Below are 20,540 nucleotides of genomic sequence, written 5' to 3'. Positions count from 1 at the left end.
AAATAGAGAAAAACCGGATTACGTTTACCTTGAACTGTGGACTACAGCACTGTTACACCATCTAGTGTTGAAACAGTTTAGAAAATGTATATAACATGAAGTCCCCTTCTGCTCAAAACTTTGTTTCTTAGTCTGTTTTCTATTCCCCTTCTGTGTGCAGAGCAATGCGCTTCAGAATTTGCCAGGTCCAGAATGCAATGCAGAACGAAAATTCATAAGTAAAGTCAGAGACATCCTGTTTCCAGCACTTTGTAATTGGCATTCTTTTCACATATACATATTTTACATTTTATTTTTTACATTTTAGTATTTAAGAAAACTTTGGATTTTAAGGACTTTAAAAAGGCAGCTTTTCTGATTAAAAATACAAACAGACAAAAATTATAATTCTAAGTAGAGTTTAGTTTGTAGAGTTGCAAAGCTGCTTTATTGTATTGAATAAAACAGTGGCCATGTCTGAAATGATATTAAACCAAACTATGTGGAGTAGTTGTACACTTAGTCACATTTATTTTACCTGTAAATACTATTTTTAAAGCGGATGTCCTACTTTTGTAACCAGAAGTTTCTGTTGATTTTTAACACCCTTCTACAAACCTGTAAGATTATGGTAGTTGACAATTACTTGAACAAGGCATCCTGTGGGGCTGTATCTCCACAAAAGGAAGTGAATGTTAATGAGTGTCTTTTGTATAAACACTCAGCTCTCAGTTTCTCAGTACATAACTTACATTTTTTGAAATCAGTTTGATCTGTTTAAGCTGTAATGTTCTGGCATATCATGACTAGTAGGAAGATACTTTGGCAGAAAAATGTGGTATTTTGTGAAACAGTTGCAAATATAGTTTATTTTAAAGTTGGGACAGAGATGTACAGCAAAGGAGCAAGATTATTATATAATCAATATGTGTCCTATTTTTGTGTTAAAGACCAGCTTCTAGCCAGCTTCTAATAATTCTAGATAATCCATTGAGTATAAAGTAATTCAATATATACAACTGTACTGTATGTGTACTTTTTACTTACTTTACTTTTTACTTTTTACTTTTTTTTTACTCTGCCAGACTCTTTCACAATATGCAAGTTAAGTACAACTATAATTACACTAATAAGTCAGTATTTAAGTCAGTATTAGTTGAATTTGCTGGATACCAATATTTGGCCACAGCCACCAGTACACGGTTACTCATGTGCAATCAATTATATGAATTTCTTTTATTTATGCCATTGAGGATCAAGTAATACCGTTCATTTTTTTTTTAAGTAATTGGCTTTAATTTGATTGAAACCTCCTCACATGCTGGCCATTCGAAATGTTTCAAGTTGGACAAAATATAATATTTGAACTTTCATAAATACTATATTACTCTGACATCAACAGTATCTATTTCTTTGTTTGGTTTATTTAAATTTTTTTGGACTGCTGCTTTCTGATTATTGAATTTGCCAGTCTAAAACCTTTTTCCCTCTTTTTCCCTCTGATGATGTCTATTGGTGATTTGCCTGTGTGTTTTGGATCACTGTCTTGCTGCATGATGATGAATCTCCAACCAATTATGTTTTATGCATTTCTCTATATTTTTGCAAGCATGATGTTTCTATATGCCTCTAAATTTGTTGTGCTACTACCACCATGATTTATATCATCAGTAAATATCGTTTTTTTTAGTCTGTTCCAGAAGCAGCCATGCAGCCCAAGACATGACACTACCTCCACCACTTATTAGCCTGTATGGTTTGGTTCATAAGCACATCCTGTCTTCCTCCACATTTTGGCTTTTCCATCACTTCAGTGGAGGTTAATCTTGGTCTCAGCGGTCCATTAAACATTGTTCCATAATTTTTTTGTAGTTTTTTGCAACCTGGTTCCTAGTGCTGTTGACATGTGGCCTCTAAATTTTACTTAGTAAAAATAAATGAATTAACCTTGCTTACCAAGACGTTTATACATGCACAATTGCTAGTAGCAATTTTGCATTTCAGCACAGATTTTTCATTGTTAATCATTGACACAATCCAAATAGGCATATTACTTTGGGAAGATGCCTCACTTCATCCATTAACTCAGCAGGACGTCCTTTTTCAGTTAAGCAATGTCAAGAGGAGGGATCTAAATGCTTTAAAAGAGATCAAAAAACTCATTAGACTACAACAAGCATCCACAAGACCTCCCAGGATTGCTGTGACATTGTGAGATTGGTAACCGTGGAAAGTCATCAGTTTTACTCAGGTAAAACAGATGTTCACTGTGCACAAGATGTTTGTGGATGAGCGCATTGTAACTCTGTTCAAGAAGAATGCCCATCACACGCTGACCTACTGGAGTGTTTTCTTCAGCTTTGGACTCTGCATCGCTTTTCTTGGACCTACAGTTTTGGACTTGCAATGTCAAACACAGTCTACTCTTAGTCAGATTACCTGGGTATTCTTTGCCCAGCAGTTCTGCTTGTTGATTGGCAGTTCTGTTGGTGGTGTTTTCAAGCGAACGTAAGTATGATGACCTCACAACTAGAATGTTATTACTCTGTTCAACTGTGCAGTTGTTTGGTGTGCAAAATCGGACATTTTGAAAGTGATTGCCGGCCATTATAACTATATTTGTTTTGTTTTTTTCTTAAAGATTGTGCAGTGCTCTATCTGCCTTGTTTATGTCTGCCCTCACCATCTCAGTGATATTTGCCATCATTCCTCTGTGCAATAATGTTCTCCTGCTGGCCATTAGCATGGCTGTGTCTGGTTTGGCAATGGGAATTATTGACACCATTGCCAACATTCAGCTGGTGACCATCTATCAGAAGGATTCGGCCGTTTTTTTACAGGTAAAAAAAGTTATGTAATACAGGTCTGGTATCTGTAGAAAGACCTGATAGCTGCTACAGCCATAAGAAAGAAAATGTAAACTTTTCTGTCAAGTACATAAGGCAGTGCATACTGCATTAAGTAGGATTTTGTACGGAGAATCCTCAATAGGTTTTTAATACTAATGCTATAATATATTTTGAAAAACTACACAAAGTCATGTCTCCAGCCTTTATCTTTGTCTACATTTTGCAGGCTCTTCATTTCTTCATCGGGTTTGGAGCCCTGGTGAGCCCACTGATTGCAGATCCCTTTCTCTCAGAGACAGGCTGTGGGAATCACACAGGGAATGGGACTGAGATCGTGCATCATTTCAGGAACATGCTGAGAAACAGTCTGATAGCAGAGCACAACATAACTCAAAGCCACCTGCCCCATGGGGGCGAGGAGGATGAGTCCATAGTGCACTATGCTTTCTGGATCATGGCGGTTATTAATGTAAGACACTGAGCAGATGCAGAATGATAAGAGAAGTTAATTTTTTTTATACAGCCTAAATCCTGTGTTTTCATTTAGTGGTTGAAATGACAAAACTTTAAAAGCGGAATGGTATTTTTGTACTTTCAGCTGCCTGTTCCCATTGCAGTCCTGTTCCTGATGTACCGTGAGCATCTAATCCCTTTCTGCCCCAGCAGCACTCCTCGTCTTCTGGACAAAGATGAACTAGCAATGGAAAGCCAGCAGGGGGCCAAGGGCCCAGTCATGGAGCAGAGGAAGCATGAAGCTGGAGGTAAAAATGTGAAGGAAGTGATTTTTACACAGGCTCATATTTTAAAATGAATAATCCATGCTTTTGTTCCATTTGTGTCTTTTTAGATGAAAAAAATAAATAAATGACATTTTGCATACTACAATCTGTCATTTGTGACTACGTACTCTGTTGCAGGTCATGGGGATATCTTTAGCTGCTGTCAAAATGATAACCTGCATGATCTTCCTGTATCCTTCTTTATAATTCATGTCCTCGGTGGGATGGTGCTCTTTATGACGGATGGTATTGTGGTGAGTGCAGATAAAAAGAATTACGTAAATCTCACATAGTTTATTCCACATAACATTTTATGAGTGCATACCAATCTGCTTAGCTTTAAAACACAAAGCAGAACCAAATGAAAAAGCTACCTTTCTGTTTCAGGGTACATATGCTGGCTTTGTGTACACATATGCTGTGACACCACCTATGTCATTGCCTCATAAGACAGCAGGTTACCTGGCCAGTATCTTTTGGGCAGCCATCACTGCTGGACGTCTGTTGTCCATACCTCTCTCTTACCATTTCCAGCCTGTAGGACTACTGCTGTTTAATATGGTAAACCCAGTAAAAAGTTTAGCGTGCCATCACATTAGAGATGAAAAAACACAAAGAAACCTAAAGCTCAAACATTTGGTGATTTGCAGCACTGCTTTCTCTCCTTTTACAGGCAGGTGCAATTGTTACAGTCTCGATGCTGCTCATTTTCTACACTAGCAGCATTATTTTGTTTGTTGGGACTTGTTTGTGTGGGCTGTTCCTCAGCAGCATCTTCCCCTGTATGCTTGCCTATACTGAAGATGTCCTTGAATACCGGGGTATAATAAAGTTTTTATAACACAATAACAATGCCATATTAAAGCCAATCAAAGGAAGAAAAGGAAATAAACGATCCATTTCTTTTTGCAGGATGTGCAACTACAGTCCTGGTGACAAGTGCAGGAATGGGAGAGATGGTAATGCAGGTTCTGGTTGGCTCAGTAAGTCTGATAAGTATCCTCTTTGTTATACAATTAGAGAGTGTGCAGAGGAAGTAAAATCGACTTGAAACAAGCTCCGCAGAGATTCAGATTCAGTGTTCATTGTTGCTGTCTCACCCAGATTATCCAGACTGAAGGCAGCTACAGTTTCCTGCTGTGTGGAGTGACAATTGCCTGCATGGGTTTTATCCTCTTTATTGGTCTCCTGTTGATCCAACGAATGCACAGAAATTACCTCACAGGTACATAGAACCCAGCATTCTCAAACACGGCTGCTATAGATGTTTTCCTTCATTTAATACTCATGACCCCCAACTCCCCCTGAATCCCAACAGGAGAATCCAGAAAATCCGCCATGGTGGAGGAACCAGCAACAGAGCTGAATGGATCTGCTAATACAGAAAAGAAAACAGAGGAGGAGGAGGGAAGCTGAGGAGGGCAGCAGCTATATTTTTACTGACTACCTTTGGAGAACCACTACGAGAATCTGTCATCAACATACAGTTTTCTGATATACATTTATTTACAAAATACAGTTTTATATTGCACCAAAATGCAACATTAGTGGTTTGCCACTATATATATAGTAGTTTATTGTAGATAATTTTGTTTTTCCATGGTTATTGTAATTTTGGTGGGATTTCTTATGTGTTTTTGCATATGTAAATTGAACAAACACATGCTGAATACTGTATGTGTAATAAACAGTTGTATAAATACAGTAAACATAGTGTAGTTTTGATTGATGTACAGACATGGACACAGTCAAACCGTCAATTCATTTCTTTATTTTTGTAGCTTTCAGAATTAACTATTCAAGACAACAACCTTGGGTTTTACATTAACATCCTTGTCTTGAGAAGTAAAAGACAGCTTCTGTGAGCTTCTGAGTTAGAACAAATGTAAAACACAGTCAACCAGCCTTTGAACAGTTAATCAGTCAATCTGTAACTTCAGCTTTAGCTCCAGTTGCAACAAGAACAGGAGCTGTCAAACACCAGACCAGCAGCACAACTCTCAAAGTAGGTTTTTCCCCCGCTGCAGTTGTAGAACTGGTTCTTGTTTGTCGGGTTGGGGTACATGCCATTGGCCTTCCCGGTGCAGAATCCGCTGTTCATGCCGCTGGTGCCTGAACCCCCACCAGAGGAACTGCCTCCACTGGAGCCTCCGCTGGAGCTTCCTCCAGAGGCACTGCTGCTTGTTGTACTCATCCCAGCAATTGGAGGAAGGGGAGTGGCAGGAGGGGCACAGGCTGAAAAACATTATACATGGATTATTTGATTCTTTAATCTAAATACTACATAGATTTTACATTGATTATCAGCCGTGTGTCTTGTAAAGATCTTACGTGCTTGGTCCAAATTAAGGCCTTTTTTGAGAACGTTAATCAGTGGGTATTTTCCCTGGTTACAGAAAGTGCCCAGGTAGTCATCCATATCAATGGTCCACACCATGGCACCTCCAAAGTTACTGTTTGTCAGCCAATTAGCCTAAAGATAGTGAAAACGGGGTATGTTTGACAAGGGAGGTCAAAAACCACAACAATCAATTAAATATGGTAGTAAATGCATCTTTTTTTATAGTAATTAATAGCCGTTGTGACAGATTATTGAAAGTGAAAAACATCTTAGCTCCCAGGAATTTCACTGCAGCTAAACAGATTGCACTGTCTAATGGTAAAACAGATTTTTGGTTCATGTCTGTTACCTTGATCTGGAAGCTTCTGATGTTGTCATAGCCCACCCACTGGTTTCCCTTGTAAGCATATGGCACATCTTGTACCTGGTTCCAAACCTCAGTTGCTCCATCTTTCAAAAAGCCACAGATCTGTAATTTCACAAGGCAACACTTAAATGACAACCTAAGAACGTCTTTATCTAGAGTTGGTAAACTTTTATAAACAGCCAACAATGTTATTAAGCATAGGGACAAATATTAAGTCAAACGTATTCACCATCAACTTTCAAATGACTTTACCTACATGAAGGAGAAAGCATACCTCAAAGTAAGCAAGTTCTCCAGCCTCTTGTGTGTACTTTCCTGGAGTTCCAGCACCAGAGATCGGTGCTCCAAGACCATGGTCAGCAGGGTTGGTAAGAGTGAATGTGTTTCCATATGTGGGGAAGCCAACAATCAGCTTCTCAGCTGGGGCTCCCTGGCTCTTCCAGTAGTTCATGGCATAGTCCTGGTATAAAGAAAATTGAATAGAAATTCTGTGAGGCTGTGGAACTGCAGGTGTCACCTATCCACAAGCCCATTATGGACAAACACATTTCTTATACTGAGGATGTCACTCACCACATTGAAGTAGGTGAAGGTACCCTGGTCCTGAGGGCCTCCAAACAGAGGGCTACACTCACCAGTCATGGGGTCCCAGGAGCCATGGAAATCGTAGGTCATAACATTGATCATATCCAGAGCCCTGGATGTGGCAAACAAGAAGGGAAGAGGTTACTGCGTGAGCTCTAGATCAATCGTTTTATGGAAAAGGGTGACATTTCGAGTCGTTCCATTCAGCTGTGGTCCATTATGTAGCCATGAATAGACTCAACGCACCACAAATATTGTTTCAAATACTTACTGGCCAAGTTGGGGAATCTGATAAGCAGAATCAATGGTGCCCTTTCCAGCCGACACAGCAGCAGACATCAGAAGACGAGCCTTGTTGCTCTGCTTGGCCTCATTCTCAAAGGCGGCTCTCATTTCCTGTTGAATGTCAACAAATGTAAAACATTTACTGTCTTTTCTTCACACAGTCTCGAAAAACTGAGACATGTTTGATCAGTCACACTTGTTAATTAGTATCAAACAAGAAATAATTTTAAACTTATAAGGAAAAAAAAGTTCTGCTAGAAGCTGAACACACCTCCAGAAAAACAGAGTAGTACTGCTTATCATCAGGAGAGCCTCCTCTGTTGGCTGGATACTCCCAGTCAATGTCTAGTCCATCAAACTCATACTGTCTCAGGAATGAAATGACTGAGTTGATGAAGGTCTGACGGTTGGCAGGACTGGAGACCATTTGTGAGAAACTAACGTGGAAACAGAAAATGGTTAAAGTATAAATTCTCCACTATTCTCCACTGGGCCTCAGCAGCAAATATCTGTGGACTATCTCACCCCGTAGAGCCAAAGTTCCATCCTCCAACAGACAAAAGAGTCTTCAGGTTGCCATTCCTGCCAAGAATTCAGACACTGGAGTTACATCTAAAGATTTTCCTGACTGTCCTCTATAGAGATTGTTTCTTCTTTTTTTCTTCTAACAACAGAAACAATAAAATAATTATAGTGACTCACTTGTTCTTCAGGCCATTGAATTGACTGTAAAGCTCCACATCATTCCACTCATAGGTGGCCAGCTGGTTGTTCTTAATGGTGGCAAAGGCATACAGAAGATGGGTACACAGGCATGGGTCAATGTCATTAGGCATGTAGATGGTGGGAGGTGGTCTGTACTGTGCCCAGTTTGTAAAGTAGCATGACAGTATGAAGGATGAGCCTATGATATACAAGAACAAAAGTAATTATTTATGGATATGGATGCAAAGCTACTTGTGACCATAAAATGAAATCAACATGCAAACTGTATCTTTTTTGTGTTTATGTATTGCTTACCAAGCTGCGCATGCAGCAGCAGGGCCAGAGCTATAAAGTTAGAAGACACATAGTTATCTTTGAACAGGAGAAATGTTATTAGAAAAACTCTCAACATTGGACTCTAAAAATGAGGCAATATCATCTAAATCGTGGATATACCAATAAACAGGAGCATCTACTGTGCATAACAGAGACAGATTTAAACCTACAGGAGCATCGACTTACCTGTCACAAACAGTACTTTGCCCATGATTGCCTCGTACAAGGACGTCTGCTAACAGGCACACATGCTTTTATACACATCCAATTTGGTCAAACCCAACAGAAATGGGACGTCTGCCAAAAAAGGTGTTTATTTGTAAAAGATTGTTTCAGAGAACATTATCAAATGTGCCTGCTTAAGGAGTAATATGTGATTACTTATCATGATTTGAGGCATATTCTCCACAGGCAAACTTTCTCCTTGTGTGAAGGACTCATTTATCCAGGGCAAATAGAATTGGAAGTTCTGCAGCAAAACCCAAAAGAAACATTGAAACTAATTCATCCCAAATTGTTTGCACATTGTCCCGATTACGCAAAACCCCATAAAATTGTTACGAAACTTATTTAAGAGCTCATATAACATAAGAACAGAGTTTAAGGGCTTAAATGTTATTCAATAATTGCAATTTCTATGTATAGAAACACATAACAAGCACAACAAGAGGACAGACAAATACGTAGATCTACTGTATGTTTGTGATTTGAATAAAGTGCATGAAATCTATATGTCAATTCATCAGTAAATGTATTGTTTTATTGAGCAGTGACATAAGATATATAAATATGTCAATGGGCAAAATTGCCTTTCAAACAATATTTAGACTGCACATATATGATGATAAATATGTTTGACAACTGAAAAGTTGATTGTGATAGGTCATGTATTAAGTGGGCCATGTATTTTGAATTAAAATCAAAAGCATTTTCTGGATACATAGAGAGCTTATCTAATCGTTTAGCTTCCATTATAAAGCAGCCTTTCTTATCTTTAACAGTTTATGTAATATTTCAAGAAAGATATGCTGCTGTCAGTGGAAAACCTTGGCTCAGCCAAAACGTAGCAACAGAGGTTATGACATTTGTTTTTTTTTTTCAAAACAGCTCAATCTACTTATCACGATGTGTCTCAAAAGTAAAAAAAAAAAAGTCAAAGTAACTGTGGGATGATTCCGTTCACCAATTATTCACGTAAATCTGAAAGTTTGTAAGAAGGTCAGTTCATCTCTCACGACAGTTCATTTGCCGGCCCCAAGGTACAAATCCAATGTTAATCTGATCATGTCACAAATTATATATGTGCTTTCATATAACATCTCTTGAAATAAAAGAAAAAGAATGCTAACACTGTGACTTCATTTAACAGTACTTTAAATATTCACAAACCTAAAATGGGTCTTATATTAAGCGGTAGAAGCTATTCTGTACTATTCATAGCAGCAGATGACATTTAGAATGTTACAGTTAGATCAAACTATCTTATGCAACATCCATAGTTATACGTAAACTAAGGTTTAAGAAAGTTAGTTTATGCCTCCAGCTTTTGCAACATTTGTTCTGCTTCTTCACCATCACTGCATGTGTCATCACCGAAGTTCTGTTTTTTACTTCTGTGGGTTGACTTCATTTCTCATGGCATCAATCAAGTTTCCTCCAAAGCTCTGAAAACTATGTATAAATTTGAGTGAAGTTAACATATTTCAAGTTTACTTAGGTTCAGTGTAATCAAATGTAAAAATGTCAGTCTAAAGGCAAACAATGTCAACCCAGATTACACACACATTATGTTATCGACTTGTTTTTATTACTGCTTTCACTGCATTTGCATGTACAGTACATGTATATCTACACAAATGGCTAGTTTCAATTTGGCTGTTTTAATCAAAATATGTTTAATCAATCAAATTAAAAGACCCTTTTATAGATTTTTTATATGCCATAAGCAATACCTACTTATGTTTGTGGATCAAAGCAGATTGGGGCCGATCCCAGCTGGCGTTGGTTAAAGGTGGGGTACAGTGTGTTACTGGTAGCCTGTCAATAACAGGGTTCACACACGGAAATAGGCAAGCATTTGGGTGCACATCCACACCTAGGGACAGTTAATAGTTAGCCTGATGTATACATATTTGAAGGGAGAGCTTGCAAACTCCACAGATAAGGGGCTACTGCCTTATAGAGTATATATAGAGTATTGACAGATTGGTCTTTAGTGCCACCTGCTGTTAAAGAAAATGGCAGGTCTCACTCTTTCGTAGTTCACACTGAGGAGTAAGAGTGAGAGACACAGATACAACATTTTTGAGGAATATCAAAATATTATAGCCTGTTCAAAAAAATAAAAAAAGACACCCTTATTTCCCATGTGATTGCCAAATTTCATCAAACAGGAAAAAAACCAAAAATAAAAAGAAGAAGTGTCTAGTTGCGCTGTGTTCCTGCTTCGTGCTGTTACATTCATTCCCATCATGAGGATCACCGAGGTATTTACTGTGCTCTCAAATGGTAATTTTTTTGAGATCTATAGATCTGTAATTGAAAAGTAACTTGGAAAGAATGACTAACTGACATCATGTAAAATCTTTTTGTATTTTCCAGTCCTGGTTTTCAGTCTTTTTTGTTGCATGAAGGATACAGTATATTCAGTCCAGCTGTCAGCTCCAGAGATGGTAACTGGATCCTATGGAGGATCTGTGACAATCTCTTGTCAGTACGACCCTCAGTTAAGTCAGCACACAAAGTACTGGTGCAAAGGAGCAGTATATGACCTGTGTGTCATAGTGGTGAAAACACCCAAGAATCGGCCCAGTAACACAACCACTATTGCTGATGATAAGGAGGCAGGAGTCTTCACTGTGACTATGAATTCGCTCAGTAAAAGTGATGAGGATATGTACTGGTGTGTCATCGCCAAATCTGGAAGGAACGTCTACACTGGAGTCAGCCTCAAAGGTATGATCCAGCTGAGTTAGCTCAGCTCACCTGTAATATGATGCTACTGCTGCTTCTTGTTATTAATGCTCTGCCAGTACTTATTTAATACTAAGCCAGAAAAACTTCTAACAATACTACTACAGTTATGCTAAGATTAATGTGACAAATATCACGTTAATTGCCTGAGAAGCATGTCAGTGTTGTGTTCTTAATAAATTACTTCTGTTGCAAACTAAATGATCATGTTATTCACTGTTAAGTAGAACTCTTAATCTAACTTTTGGATTATTAGCCCCATATCATGACAAGAAATATAAAATGTAATTGTGATATAAATATAATTTCTAGAAGGCAGGATTGATGAGTTATCAGTCATTTTTTTTCTCCCACAGTGTTAAAACAAATCACACCAACCAACTCATCACTGGGAAATTATGAATCCAGGTGAGATACAGACTGATTAAACATTAACAGAAACAGTAAATATAATTTTTAAAAATGTGCACATAGACACTTATCTGCCACAAGTAACTGCTTCTGATCCCAATTCTTTCTTTGGTTTCACTAGCTGGTGGGCGATTCTGCGATGGATATTATTTCTTTTAATGTTGAGTTGTATGGCATCAACTAGTATCACTGTGTGGAGAAAAAGAACTGCAGAGAAAATATCACAGCATCAACGATTTCACCATAACATTTCAATCATCTATGTATAAAAGTCTAAGTTTAACTAATGCACATGATTATAATGAGGTCACAAAATCACTCCTCCAAAGGATACTGGTGACAGGGTCTGAATTCGAATGTAAATAAAATAAGTAAAACATGGCTTTTAGCCTTTTTTTTTCTTGGCATTTAATGATTAAGACCTAATTAATTTGAATTTCACGGACTAAGACAACTTTGGACCTAACTTTTGACCATCCACTCAGCTTAGTACCTCTGGAGAAGGGGGGCTTGGTTTTTATTGGTTTTTATTAAATTCGTTGAAGAAGAGATACCTACAGCTGAGATGGTTTGTTTCCAGATTCATGTAAATTTATGGTGACTTTTGGTTACAATCAAGGGTAAATTATGTTCATATTACACAGAAAATGTTACATATTGTTTTCTCTAAGGGAGGCGGTGATGATTTGTGATCCTTGTCAAGTAGATTTCATTACACGGCTGATTGTAGCTGCAAGATGTTTGACAATTTTGTTTGCTCATCTTTGCTTTCAGAGATGCAAAAACACTCACAGAACAGCATACATTACCAGTTTAATTGACATACCTGTGGAATTTAGTGCAATAACCCTGCATTTAATCGTATTTTCATGAGTCATCAAATGTTCAGTTGATGTACATCAGTGAGCTACAGAAACATTTAGTCTGTATCAGTGCTGTACTGAATTGCATTATAGGTTGTTTAATTGCATTCTGTCACCCTCCTATATTAGAAAGTACGTGAAGGCTTTTTTTCCTCAGCATACGTTGTTACTTGTTATGTCAGGGAAAACAGAAATTTCAACATTAATGAGGACTCATTCTGTTCAAATGTATAAGCCAAATATCATACAACACATGGAACCTAAAAACAAAGCAGCAGCAGCATTATTTACACATTTGCATAGGTGATGAATAGCTGTATGCAAAAACATATATCATATAACACTGCAGTGTGTAATTGCAAAATCCCCTTTTTACTGGTCACTTATGGTGTAGATTGACACAGCCACAGCTCAATAAATGGGGCATGTTGCTCCATTTCCCTTTTTTTTATTTCATATAGGCTATGTTCCTTTTTCTTACCTTATCAATAACGTACTAAGCCTACAAGCCTCTAATGTGTGAGGCTAAGCTCTGTATCTAGAGGGGGTTCGTGGTATGAGGAGGTGATGTCACCAGTTCCGCCGCAACAACGTTTCTCAGACAGATTCATACTGAGCGGAAGTCCCGTTTCAAAATAAAGGCGTGGAATGGAAACAAGTGAAAACGCATGTGAGTAAACTAAAGCCCGTATAAACTCCATATGTGGACAAAAGACTCAGAATTAACACATTGAGATGTATCCTTCACTTTTTATATCCATATTAGCAGGTATCTTATATAATATTCGGCGTTAAATTATTGCAATTCATGCTAAATTTTTAATCTGGAAGATCTGTCCGATGTTATTCTGTCCGGCTTGATGGTCGTGGTACAACTCCGGACTTGGACGTTTAGCTTCTCTCTGACTTGATTGTAGCAAGTTGGTGCTCGCTGGTGTCAACGCCCGGCGACAGAAAGCTAACTTCAACTATTAGAGACACGGAGAGACATCGGTACGTGATTGAAACGTTTTATCCCATTTCTTTCTTTCTTAGTTAGTTGACAAATACAAGTACTAGCATTTGTTCCATGTTTTTCTTGGTAACCGGAACTCAGGCACAACGATGGCTTATAAGCTAATGTTAGCCGGCCGGTGGCTTAGCTAGCTTACCAAGCTAGCTTTGTTAGCGTGGCGTTAGCTTAATTTGATAGCCGATACACAAAATTTCAGTTTCGTTCGTGTCCCATTCGGTGATGGCCACGGCTTTCTTCACAATGCTAGTTTTAGAAAGATATTTGTAAGGCGTTAGCAGTTGAGTAACATTAACATTAGCTAACGTGAGCCAGTCAGTTTTGGGGATGGGGTGTGACACTTGACAATAAGGGAAACGAATTAATGTTTGTGTTAGAAATAAAAACATAGCATTAACTTTACATGTGATTGCTTCATCCAAGCCGCGGAGCTGAACCTTTAAATAACCAAGATTGTTTCACTACTAATGTTTAGCTATTTGATAACGCTATGGGATGTTAACAGTGAGTATCACCTCTCTCTCTCCAGCTAACGTTTTTACCTGCTCAATCATAAAGCCCAGAGATGCAGACTATCAAATGTGTGGTGGTGGGTGATGGAGCGGTTGGAAAAACCTGCCTGTTGATTTCATACACCACCAACAAATTTCCCTCTGAATACGTACCAACAGTAAGTACATTTCGTATTTCCACAGGCAGATACATAGACTTAGGTCACCAGTCCAAGAAATTATGCTTATTGACATTAAATTTTTTAATCACAGGTGTTTGACAACTATGCAGTAACTGTAATGATTGGAGGTGAACCCTACACCCTTGGCCTATTTGATACAGCAGGTAACATGATTTGTCCCTCTTTGAAGTTATTCCAGTCTAAATAGTAAGAAGTACAGTTTTAGTGTATCACAAATTCATTGGTAATGTGGTTTCTCCATAGGTCAGGAAGATTATGACCGGTTACGACCACTAAGCTACCCACAGACTGACGTCTTTTTAGTCTGTTTCTCAGTTGTTTCACCCTCCTCATTTGAGAATGTTAAAGAAAAGGTAAGTAAAAAATCTTTACTTGAAACTATTCTGCCTTCAGTACACTACTTAACATTTTACCGTACCCTTTGTTTCATTGATTGCTTTTATGTGGTCTTAAGTAAGCAGTTTGCAGTCAGCTGTCTCTGGAAAGGGCGAATTCACCACTTTGCAACATGCTTTCTATGGCTTTAATTTACGCTGGAAAACTCCTCCACAAGACATCACTTGGAGTTTTTTTATCATTAGGAGTTTAGATGATGTCATCTGGGGGAGCTCTGGAAAAACAAGTTGACCATGATTTCAAACTCCATAGTGTGAACAAGATGACATAATCTGAACTGAAGGTTCCTCCAAGTGATGTCACCTGTGTGCATTTTTTAACCTCAAAGTACAGATAGTTTGATATAGGGAAATCAGAGGTAGGTTTATTGTATTTATGTAAATGTACTACCCTGACTAGAAATAAAAGAAGCAAGTTCAAAGTCATTGAATGCGTTCTTTAAGTGTCATGTAACTAGTAAAAGCTGGTTTCAGAGATCAGAGCAGGGGGATTTAGAAAACTGGTTTCCCAAGTTAAATTTTAGGTGGAGAATGCAGATTTCTTTGCCATGTTTACGCATAACAAGGTTTCTAACTAGCTTTCTCCAACTGCACATTTGCCTAGCAAATGGCTTCAGACAGGTTATGCTGCTGAGTGACAGAATTAATGAAAGTAAGTGGGGGGATGCTGCCTCATTTTTAAAACGACGCCCGCCTAAGGTGCCTCAAATAAGTCTTTCCCCTGCAGATTTTTGAAATTCAGGCAATTTCAGTTTTGGATCAGATGCATGTTCCCCCCTCTTTTGATTGTTTTTCCCTTTCTCTCCCCCTGCGCTGTCACTCTGCTGTGAGACAATCATACACACACACACTATAAAAGCGCTGTTAATATAATGTTGCTTTATGAATTCTTAGTCCGTTTTTATGCTATAACTCTAACCCACTTTTAAACCAAAGCCTTTTAAATAGTTTGAATTTTCAGGCCCAAGGAAAATCTACTGCGTAAGACTAAAAATGAAAAATATTAATGCAGCAGTTCATGTCAATACATTATCAGTTTCCACACTGCAAGATGGAAGAGATGGCAGTTTAGGTTATTTGTGGCATTCAGAGACGACTTGGTTGTAAACTGTTCTTAAAGGCAACTAGAAACCCCCACTTGACCTCAGGAAATCTCCAGACAGATGTTTCAGATGTGATGGTTACATGGTACTCCACTGTACAGCGATGCTTGTACAAAAAGTACCTTCACAGAATAGTGTTTACTACAAAACCTCACCCTAAAATGTATGTAGAAATCTTTGACTACACTGAGCAAAGGTATGTTTTTAGAGGAAAAAGGAGCAGCAGACAGCCTTGCCAGCTGTTAAACGTGGGGGTTGATCTATCAGGATTCAGGGTTGTATCTCAACCAGTGACACAGAAAATACTGCTATTTCGTACAGAAGAATGTATTCAACTAAATACCAGCAAATTTTGGAAGTAAATGTCACGCTGTGAAAAGCTGAAGTTGAAAAGCGGATGACTTGTCAAACAGGATAATAACCCTAATCATACCTCAAAATCCATCTGCCTCATTAGCCACAAGCTGAAAATTACGGAAGGCCCTCATGGTCCCCTGTAGTAAACATAATTTAAAAAATCTTAAAATGAGATCTGTGTAAGGCCCAGAGGCCATTTGCAAGGAAGAATGGCTGGAAATCCCATATAGGACAACTGAGAGACTTTCAGTTGCCTATAAACAAATACAAACTGTGATATCTGCCAAAGGGTGTATTTGTAAGTACTGACTCTAGGGTGCCTGAAGTTTTGCACATGCCATAATAATGTTTATATGTTTTAGTTTTGGATCAGTTTACGACATGAGAAATAACTATATTCTGTAACATTTGCTAGATGTACTTTATATCCTAAAGACGCTGTGTACGCAACTTTCCAATAAAAAGGGTTGAAGGGGTGCCCAAACATTTTCTTATAACTATATGTGTAGATAGTTCAAATAGTTTGTTTATAATGACATATCTGACACAAAATTAAAGCAAGGAACTAAGAGTAGATTAGATTTGAATCAAATGAGGGTTGTAGTCCTGAGACGGGGGAATATTAGGAACCCCCTGACAAATAGCAATATATAAAATCTATAATCTACTGAAAGACCCATAATTTAAGAAGTCTAGCTGCAAAATTAAACTCCTTATAGGTTTACTGTAAAGTTAGTCTAAGTTCTTTATCAATCTGTAAATACATGAAAATAACAAATAACCAAAATAAATATACAGTGAACAAAACCTGTTAAACTGTATTCATCCTTACAGCATTTCTACTAACATCACCTCCTTGATTATCTACGAGTTATTTTGTCTTTTTGTTTATTTATTCATTTATTTATTGTACAAAAGTTTAATTCTGTCATTAGCATTGAATTAATAACATTGGTTTTGTTTCTGTCTCTAGTGGGTTCCTGAAATAACTCACCACTGTCCCAAGACCCCGTTCCTGTTGGTAGGCACTCAGATCGATCTGCGCGATGATCCCTCGACAGTGGAAAAGTTAGCCAAGAACAAACAGAAACCAATTACCCCTGAAACAGCAGAAAAGCTGGCACGTGACCTAAAGGCAGTCAAATACGTTGAATGCTCAGCCTTAACACAGGTAAGAATTTCTATTAAAACACAATCAAAGCTGATGCAGCAACCATGTGGTTAAATGACGACTAACTATATGAAAATGCTTTTTGTTGTCTCTAACAACATTTGGTTAAAAACTCATCTAACTCTTAGCCGTGTGCCTGTCTTTCTTCCTTCTTCTTCTCTTTCTGTAGCGGGGACTGAAGAACGTATTTGATGAGGCTATCCTAGCTGCTTTAGAGCCTCCTGAAACTCAGAGAAAGAGAAAATGCTGTTTGTTCTGATGTCTTCTTGCATCTTGCGTTGCCTCTTGATTCTCTGCTGCTTATTCATTGTAAACAGATGTCTGTCACTAAAATGCCCACAAAGCTCATGTAAACTTTACAACTTTGTGCCCGTCAACTTTCCATCTGTTCATGTGTTACGTTTTTTCCAGCTTGGCCTAATCATAATTTTTCATGCTGCCTAACATCAGTGCCAATGTTTAGTTCGACTTGTCAGCACCTTACTTGCATGTCTGTTTAACCAGACATTACTCTTTTTTCTTTTCTTTTTTTTTTTTTTTTATTAACATTCTGTCATAATGTCAGTATTATGCTCTTCAGCATCAGGTGTAGACAACAAAGTATTTAATCTACATCCTGTCTTAGACAGTAACTTTTTTTCTACTGCAGCAAAATTTTCCATGGGCTTTGGTCTTTAATGACCTTGATCATGAGATATTAACAATGTTCTCTAAATAAAGGAAACATTTCATTGCCCTCCTGAGTTTCTACTCAGCCTTCTTTTGCATTTAGCTCCATGAAGATGATCATTTATATTTGAAACATAGCTCCTTGTTAAATATTTATTTGTTTCCACAGAAAGGATTAAAGAATGTGTTTGATGAGGCAATTCTTGCTGCCCTGGAGCCTCCTGAACCTAAGAAAAGACGTAAATGTGTTCTGCTCTAAGATTCATCGCAGCCTTCTCCCCACCACCTTCCAAAACTAGGTTAACACTACTGAAGAGGTTTGCTCCAAAAGCACGAAATGCAAAATGATTTGAGATGGCACAAAATATTTGCCCTGTGACCGATTTAACCTAAATAGATACATTCAGTGTTTTAAACTTGGTTTTCAAATTGAGTTTGATGTGGTTTGGTGCCACTAAAACATTCTTAGATGGGAACTCTGTATACTTAAAACATATCAAGTGACTGTGGGCAACTTTATTAAATAACATTTTAGGTGATCATCCACTCATTCCAAAGAAGTGGCCAGTAAATGGTATTTCACCAGGTCTGACTGTTATTGACTGCTCTGTAAAACTCAGACAAGCTGATAATAATGTGTTAGTGAGATACTCATTCCTAATGTGTTTCACGCATGTGTTTTGTTTTTCAAGTCATTAATTTTATGTATACCTTATATGTTCAACCATGACACATACCTACCTTTAGTTCTTCCATCACTAGAGGGCTATGTAGAAGACACTACATGTTACTTAATGGCAACATAGTCTCTTTGTGGATTTAAGAAATATTTAATGCAATATGACAATTCTTAGCTTTGCTCATAATTCTAGTTTTTCAAAAGAGAACCTAATAACACCTGGCGAAACAGAAGGACTGACAGACAACTGGGAAATACAGTGTCTCTGTCAGTTTAACTACATACAAGGAGTTAAAGCTCAACAGTTTCCAGGTCTTTTTTTTTTTTTTTTTTTTTTTTTTTTTTTTTGATCAGAATTTGTAAGTGACGGTTTGGCAAAGCATTTCAGTTAAGAATCCCAAGCTAATAAGCTATTTTGTTTGTTCAACATATCCAAGTCAGATAACAGGTGGCCATTCTTACAAAATGCTATACATAGTTTGAGATCCTGTGAAGGTTTTTGAACGACTGAACTGCTATTTCCATCTGTCTCTCATTGTGTTTAGACAATGGACTTCATTTTCCTTGTACATATAGTGAGAATAACTCATAACTTATTGACAGATGTGTGCATTACTGATAATGAGATTTAGAAAAACTGAGATGACACTGAAATCAAAGTAACCAGGGAAATGGCAACTAGTTTCTTGGATTATGATTTTTATTGAATTTGACATCAAAGTTGTAATGTATTTTGATTGTGAGAAAGCATCACAATAAAAACAGTATTATGAATAAACTTAACTTCATATATTAAGTTGTCTCACATGGTGTTTACTACACATATTCATACATTCTGCATAGGTGACACAATGACTGGATATTAAAAAGGTGATTAATATAAAAATGTTATGATCTATTAAATACTGATATATCTAATATAGATGTTTTGCCATAATGACTATAATCAATACTCCACTTTACAGTTTTTTTTTCATTGTAGAACCTTACGTTAAAGTTTTCACACACAAACACTGGAAGGCAGAAACATGCTTCCCATTATTGACATTAATTGCAATATATACTGGGCTTGAAATCACTTATTCATCCTTACAGTTTTATGTTGTTGTCTCACTCTTTAAGGGATGTCTGAAATTAATACTCTTGATAATCCAACTGTATTCTGGATTTTGTTCATATATTTTTATATTGTTTTTAAGAGTTTATATATGTGCATATGTTTTGTATACAGCATTCTCCTGGAAAACAGATCATGATTCCAGTGAGAGTTCTTCTGTCTAAATAAAGTTTAACAAACAGGTAGGTAGAGGAACTAAGTTGCACTGAAGGTTCCTAGCCCTGGGGAAGTCCCTTTCGTGGCAACGGGGCTTAAGTTGTCCCCAAAGTGTTACAAATGCGATTACGTGACCTCTAAGATAACCCCACAGTAGAGTAAACACTATAAAGTCCCCGGTGCCTTTCCCCCACAGTGGAGCAAATGCAATAGAGTGCCTTTTAAGATCCCCCTGCAATAGAGCAAACACAGTGAAGTGATGCAGCCCCTCACCCAGTCATGCATTGTTGTTCTCTGCTATTAACAGAAAAAGTTTGAGTCCACCACTGATTTTTACTGTAAGAAACATTTCTTTAATATATTAAAAGACTGTAGATTATGTACAAAAATACAATGTTTAGCAATTTCCAGTGAAGGCAGGAAGCAGACTTTAAAGACAGTCATGTATCCACTGCTGGACAGATCCCAATAGAGCTGTGTTTAAGTCAAATTCCATACCGTGCTTTGCTGTGGGTAAATTGAATGTATCTCATTCCTGGTCTACAGTTCTTGAAAATGTGTGGAGCATTATGTCGGGAGTAAAAGTCTGGACTGGTCTCATTACTTGATTCAGCAACCCAATGCATACTGACTGCCACAGTCCCGTTATGGAGCATACCTAATATAAAACAGGCACACAAGCATTTGCAAATCAACCAGACATCATTAATTACA

General features: G+C 37.7%; 4 protein-coding genes across 6 annotated transcripts; 3 read left to right on the top strand and 1 right to left on the bottom strand.

Moving 5' to 3' along the window:
- The first annotated feature begins 1,463 nt into the window (after positions 1-1,463).
- mfsd4ab (major facilitator superfamily domain containing 4Ab) lies at positions 1,464-5,242 on the top strand. Its single transcript, XM_067525866.1, has 10 exons — positions 1,464-2,487; positions 2,621-2,819; positions 3,055-3,297; positions 3,427-3,589; positions 3,746-3,861; positions 3,995-4,168; positions 4,281-4,428; positions 4,520-4,590; positions 4,712-4,832; positions 4,926-5,242. The coding sequence occupies exons 1-10, from the start codon at positions 2,240-2,242 to the stop codon at positions 5,021-5,023; spliced, it is 1,581 nt and encodes a 526-aa protein (XP_067381967.1). The 5' UTR covers positions 1,464-2,239; the 3' UTR covers positions 5,024-5,242.
- A 116-nt stretch (positions 5,243-5,358) lies between these two features.
- LOC137139106 (acidic mammalian chitinase-like) lies at positions 5,359-8,523 on the bottom strand. The gene is made up of 11 exons (XM_067525873.1): positions 8,413-8,523; positions 8,206-8,235; positions 7,888-8,089; positions 7,711-7,767; positions 7,457-7,622; positions 7,172-7,296; positions 6,889-7,012; positions 6,590-6,775; positions 6,298-6,417; positions 5,939-6,080; positions 5,359-5,842 (listed from the first exon to the last, which is right to left on the bottom strand). The coding sequence occupies exons 1-11, from the start codon at positions 8,435-8,437 to the stop codon at positions 5,550-5,552; spliced, it is 1,470 nt and encodes a 489-aa protein (XP_067381974.1). The 5' UTR covers positions 8,438-8,523; the 3' UTR covers positions 5,359-5,549.
- Positions 8,524-10,641: 2,118 nt separating this feature from the next.
- On the top strand, positions 10,642-13,170 carry LOC137139112 (CMRF35-like molecule 3). The gene is made up of 4 exons (XM_067525889.1): positions 10,642-10,734; positions 10,828-11,181; positions 11,556-11,607; positions 11,732-13,170. Exons 1-4 carry the CDS (start codon positions 10,698-10,700, stop codon positions 11,877-11,879), a joined length of 591 nt encoding a protein of 196 aa, XP_067381990.1. The 5' UTR covers positions 10,642-10,697; the 3' UTR covers positions 11,880-13,170.
- A 153-nt stretch (positions 13,171-13,323) lies between these two features.
- LOC137139111 (cell division control protein 42 homolog) lies at positions 13,324-19,349 on the top strand. Of its 3 annotated transcripts, none has more exons than XM_067525887.1 (6): positions 13,324-13,466; positions 14,015-14,155; positions 14,250-14,322; positions 14,423-14,532; positions 17,008-17,205; positions 17,375-19,349. In XM_067525887.1, exons 2-6 carry the CDS (start codon positions 14,051-14,053, stop codon positions 17,462-17,464), a joined length of 576 nt encoding a protein of 191 aa, XP_067381988.1. In that variant the 5' UTR covers positions 13,324-13,466; positions 14,015-14,050; the 3' UTR covers positions 17,465-19,349. The 3 variants fall into 3 exon arrangements, with proteins under 3 accessions (XP_067381988.1, XP_067381987.1, XP_067381989.1); XM_067525886.1 differs by having other exon boundaries at positions 13,328-13,466; positions 18,044-19,349; XM_067525888.1 differs by having other exon boundaries at positions 13,343-13,466; positions 14,044-14,155; positions 18,044-19,349.
- The last annotated feature ends 1,191 nt before the right edge of the window (positions 19,350-20,540 follow it).

This window comes from Channa argus, chromosome 13 (genome assembly GCF_033026475.1).
Source record: "Channa argus isolate prfri chromosome 13, Channa argus male v1.0, whole genome shotgun sequence".
Taxonomy (NCBI): Eukaryota; Metazoa; Chordata; class Actinopteri; order Anabantiformes; family Channidae; genus Channa; species Channa argus.
The sequence above is the reverse complement of the archived record's forward strand: the minus strand, read 5'-3'. Positions and strand labels throughout refer to the sequence as shown.

Coding starts and splice junctions, on each gene's coding strand:
- mfsd4ab (XM_067525866.1), top strand. CDS start 2,240: ATGTTCACTGTGCACAAGATGTTTGTGGATGAGCGCATTGTAACTCTG. Junction 2,488..2,620: donor GGTGGTGTTTTCAAGCGAAC/GTAAGTATGATG, acceptor TTTTTCTTAAAG/ATTGTGCAGTGCTCTATCTG. Junction 4,169..4,280: donor GACTACTGCTGTTTAATATG/GTAAACCCAGTA, acceptor CTCCTTTTACAG/GCAGGTGCAATTGTTACAGT.
- LOC137139106 (XM_067525873.1), bottom strand. CDS start 8,437: ATGGGCAAAGTACTGTTTGTGACAG. Junction 7,297..7,456: donor ACTACTCTGTTTTTCTGGAG/GTGTGTTCAGCT, acceptor GACATTCAACAG/GAAATGAGAGCCGCCTTTGA. Junction 6,081..6,297: donor TCAGAAGCTTCCAGATCAAG/GTAACAGACATG, acceptor CACTATCTTTAG/GCTAATTGGCTGACAAACAG.
- LOC137139112 (XM_067525889.1), top strand. CDS start 10,698: ATGAGGATCACCGAGGTATTTACTGTGCTCTCAAATG. Junction 11,182..11,555: donor CACTGGAGTCAGCCTCAAAG/GTATGATCCAGC, acceptor TTTCTCCCACAG/TGTTAAAACAAATCACACCA. Junction 11,608..11,731: donor CTGGGAAATTATGAATCCAG/GTGAGATACAGA, acceptor TGGTTTCACTAG/CTGGTGGGCGATTCTGCGAT.
- LOC137139111 (XM_067525887.1), top strand. CDS start 14,051: ATGCAGACTATCAAATGTGTGGTGGTGGGTGATGGAGCGGTTGGAAAA. Junction 14,533..17,007: donor TTGAGAATGTTAAAGAAAAG/GTAAGTAAAAAA, acceptor TTCTGTCTCTAG/TGGGTTCCTGAAATAACTCA. Junction 17,206..17,374: donor AATGCTCAGCCTTAACACAG/GTAAGAATTTCT, acceptor CTCTTTCTGTAG/CGGGGACTGAAGAACGTATT.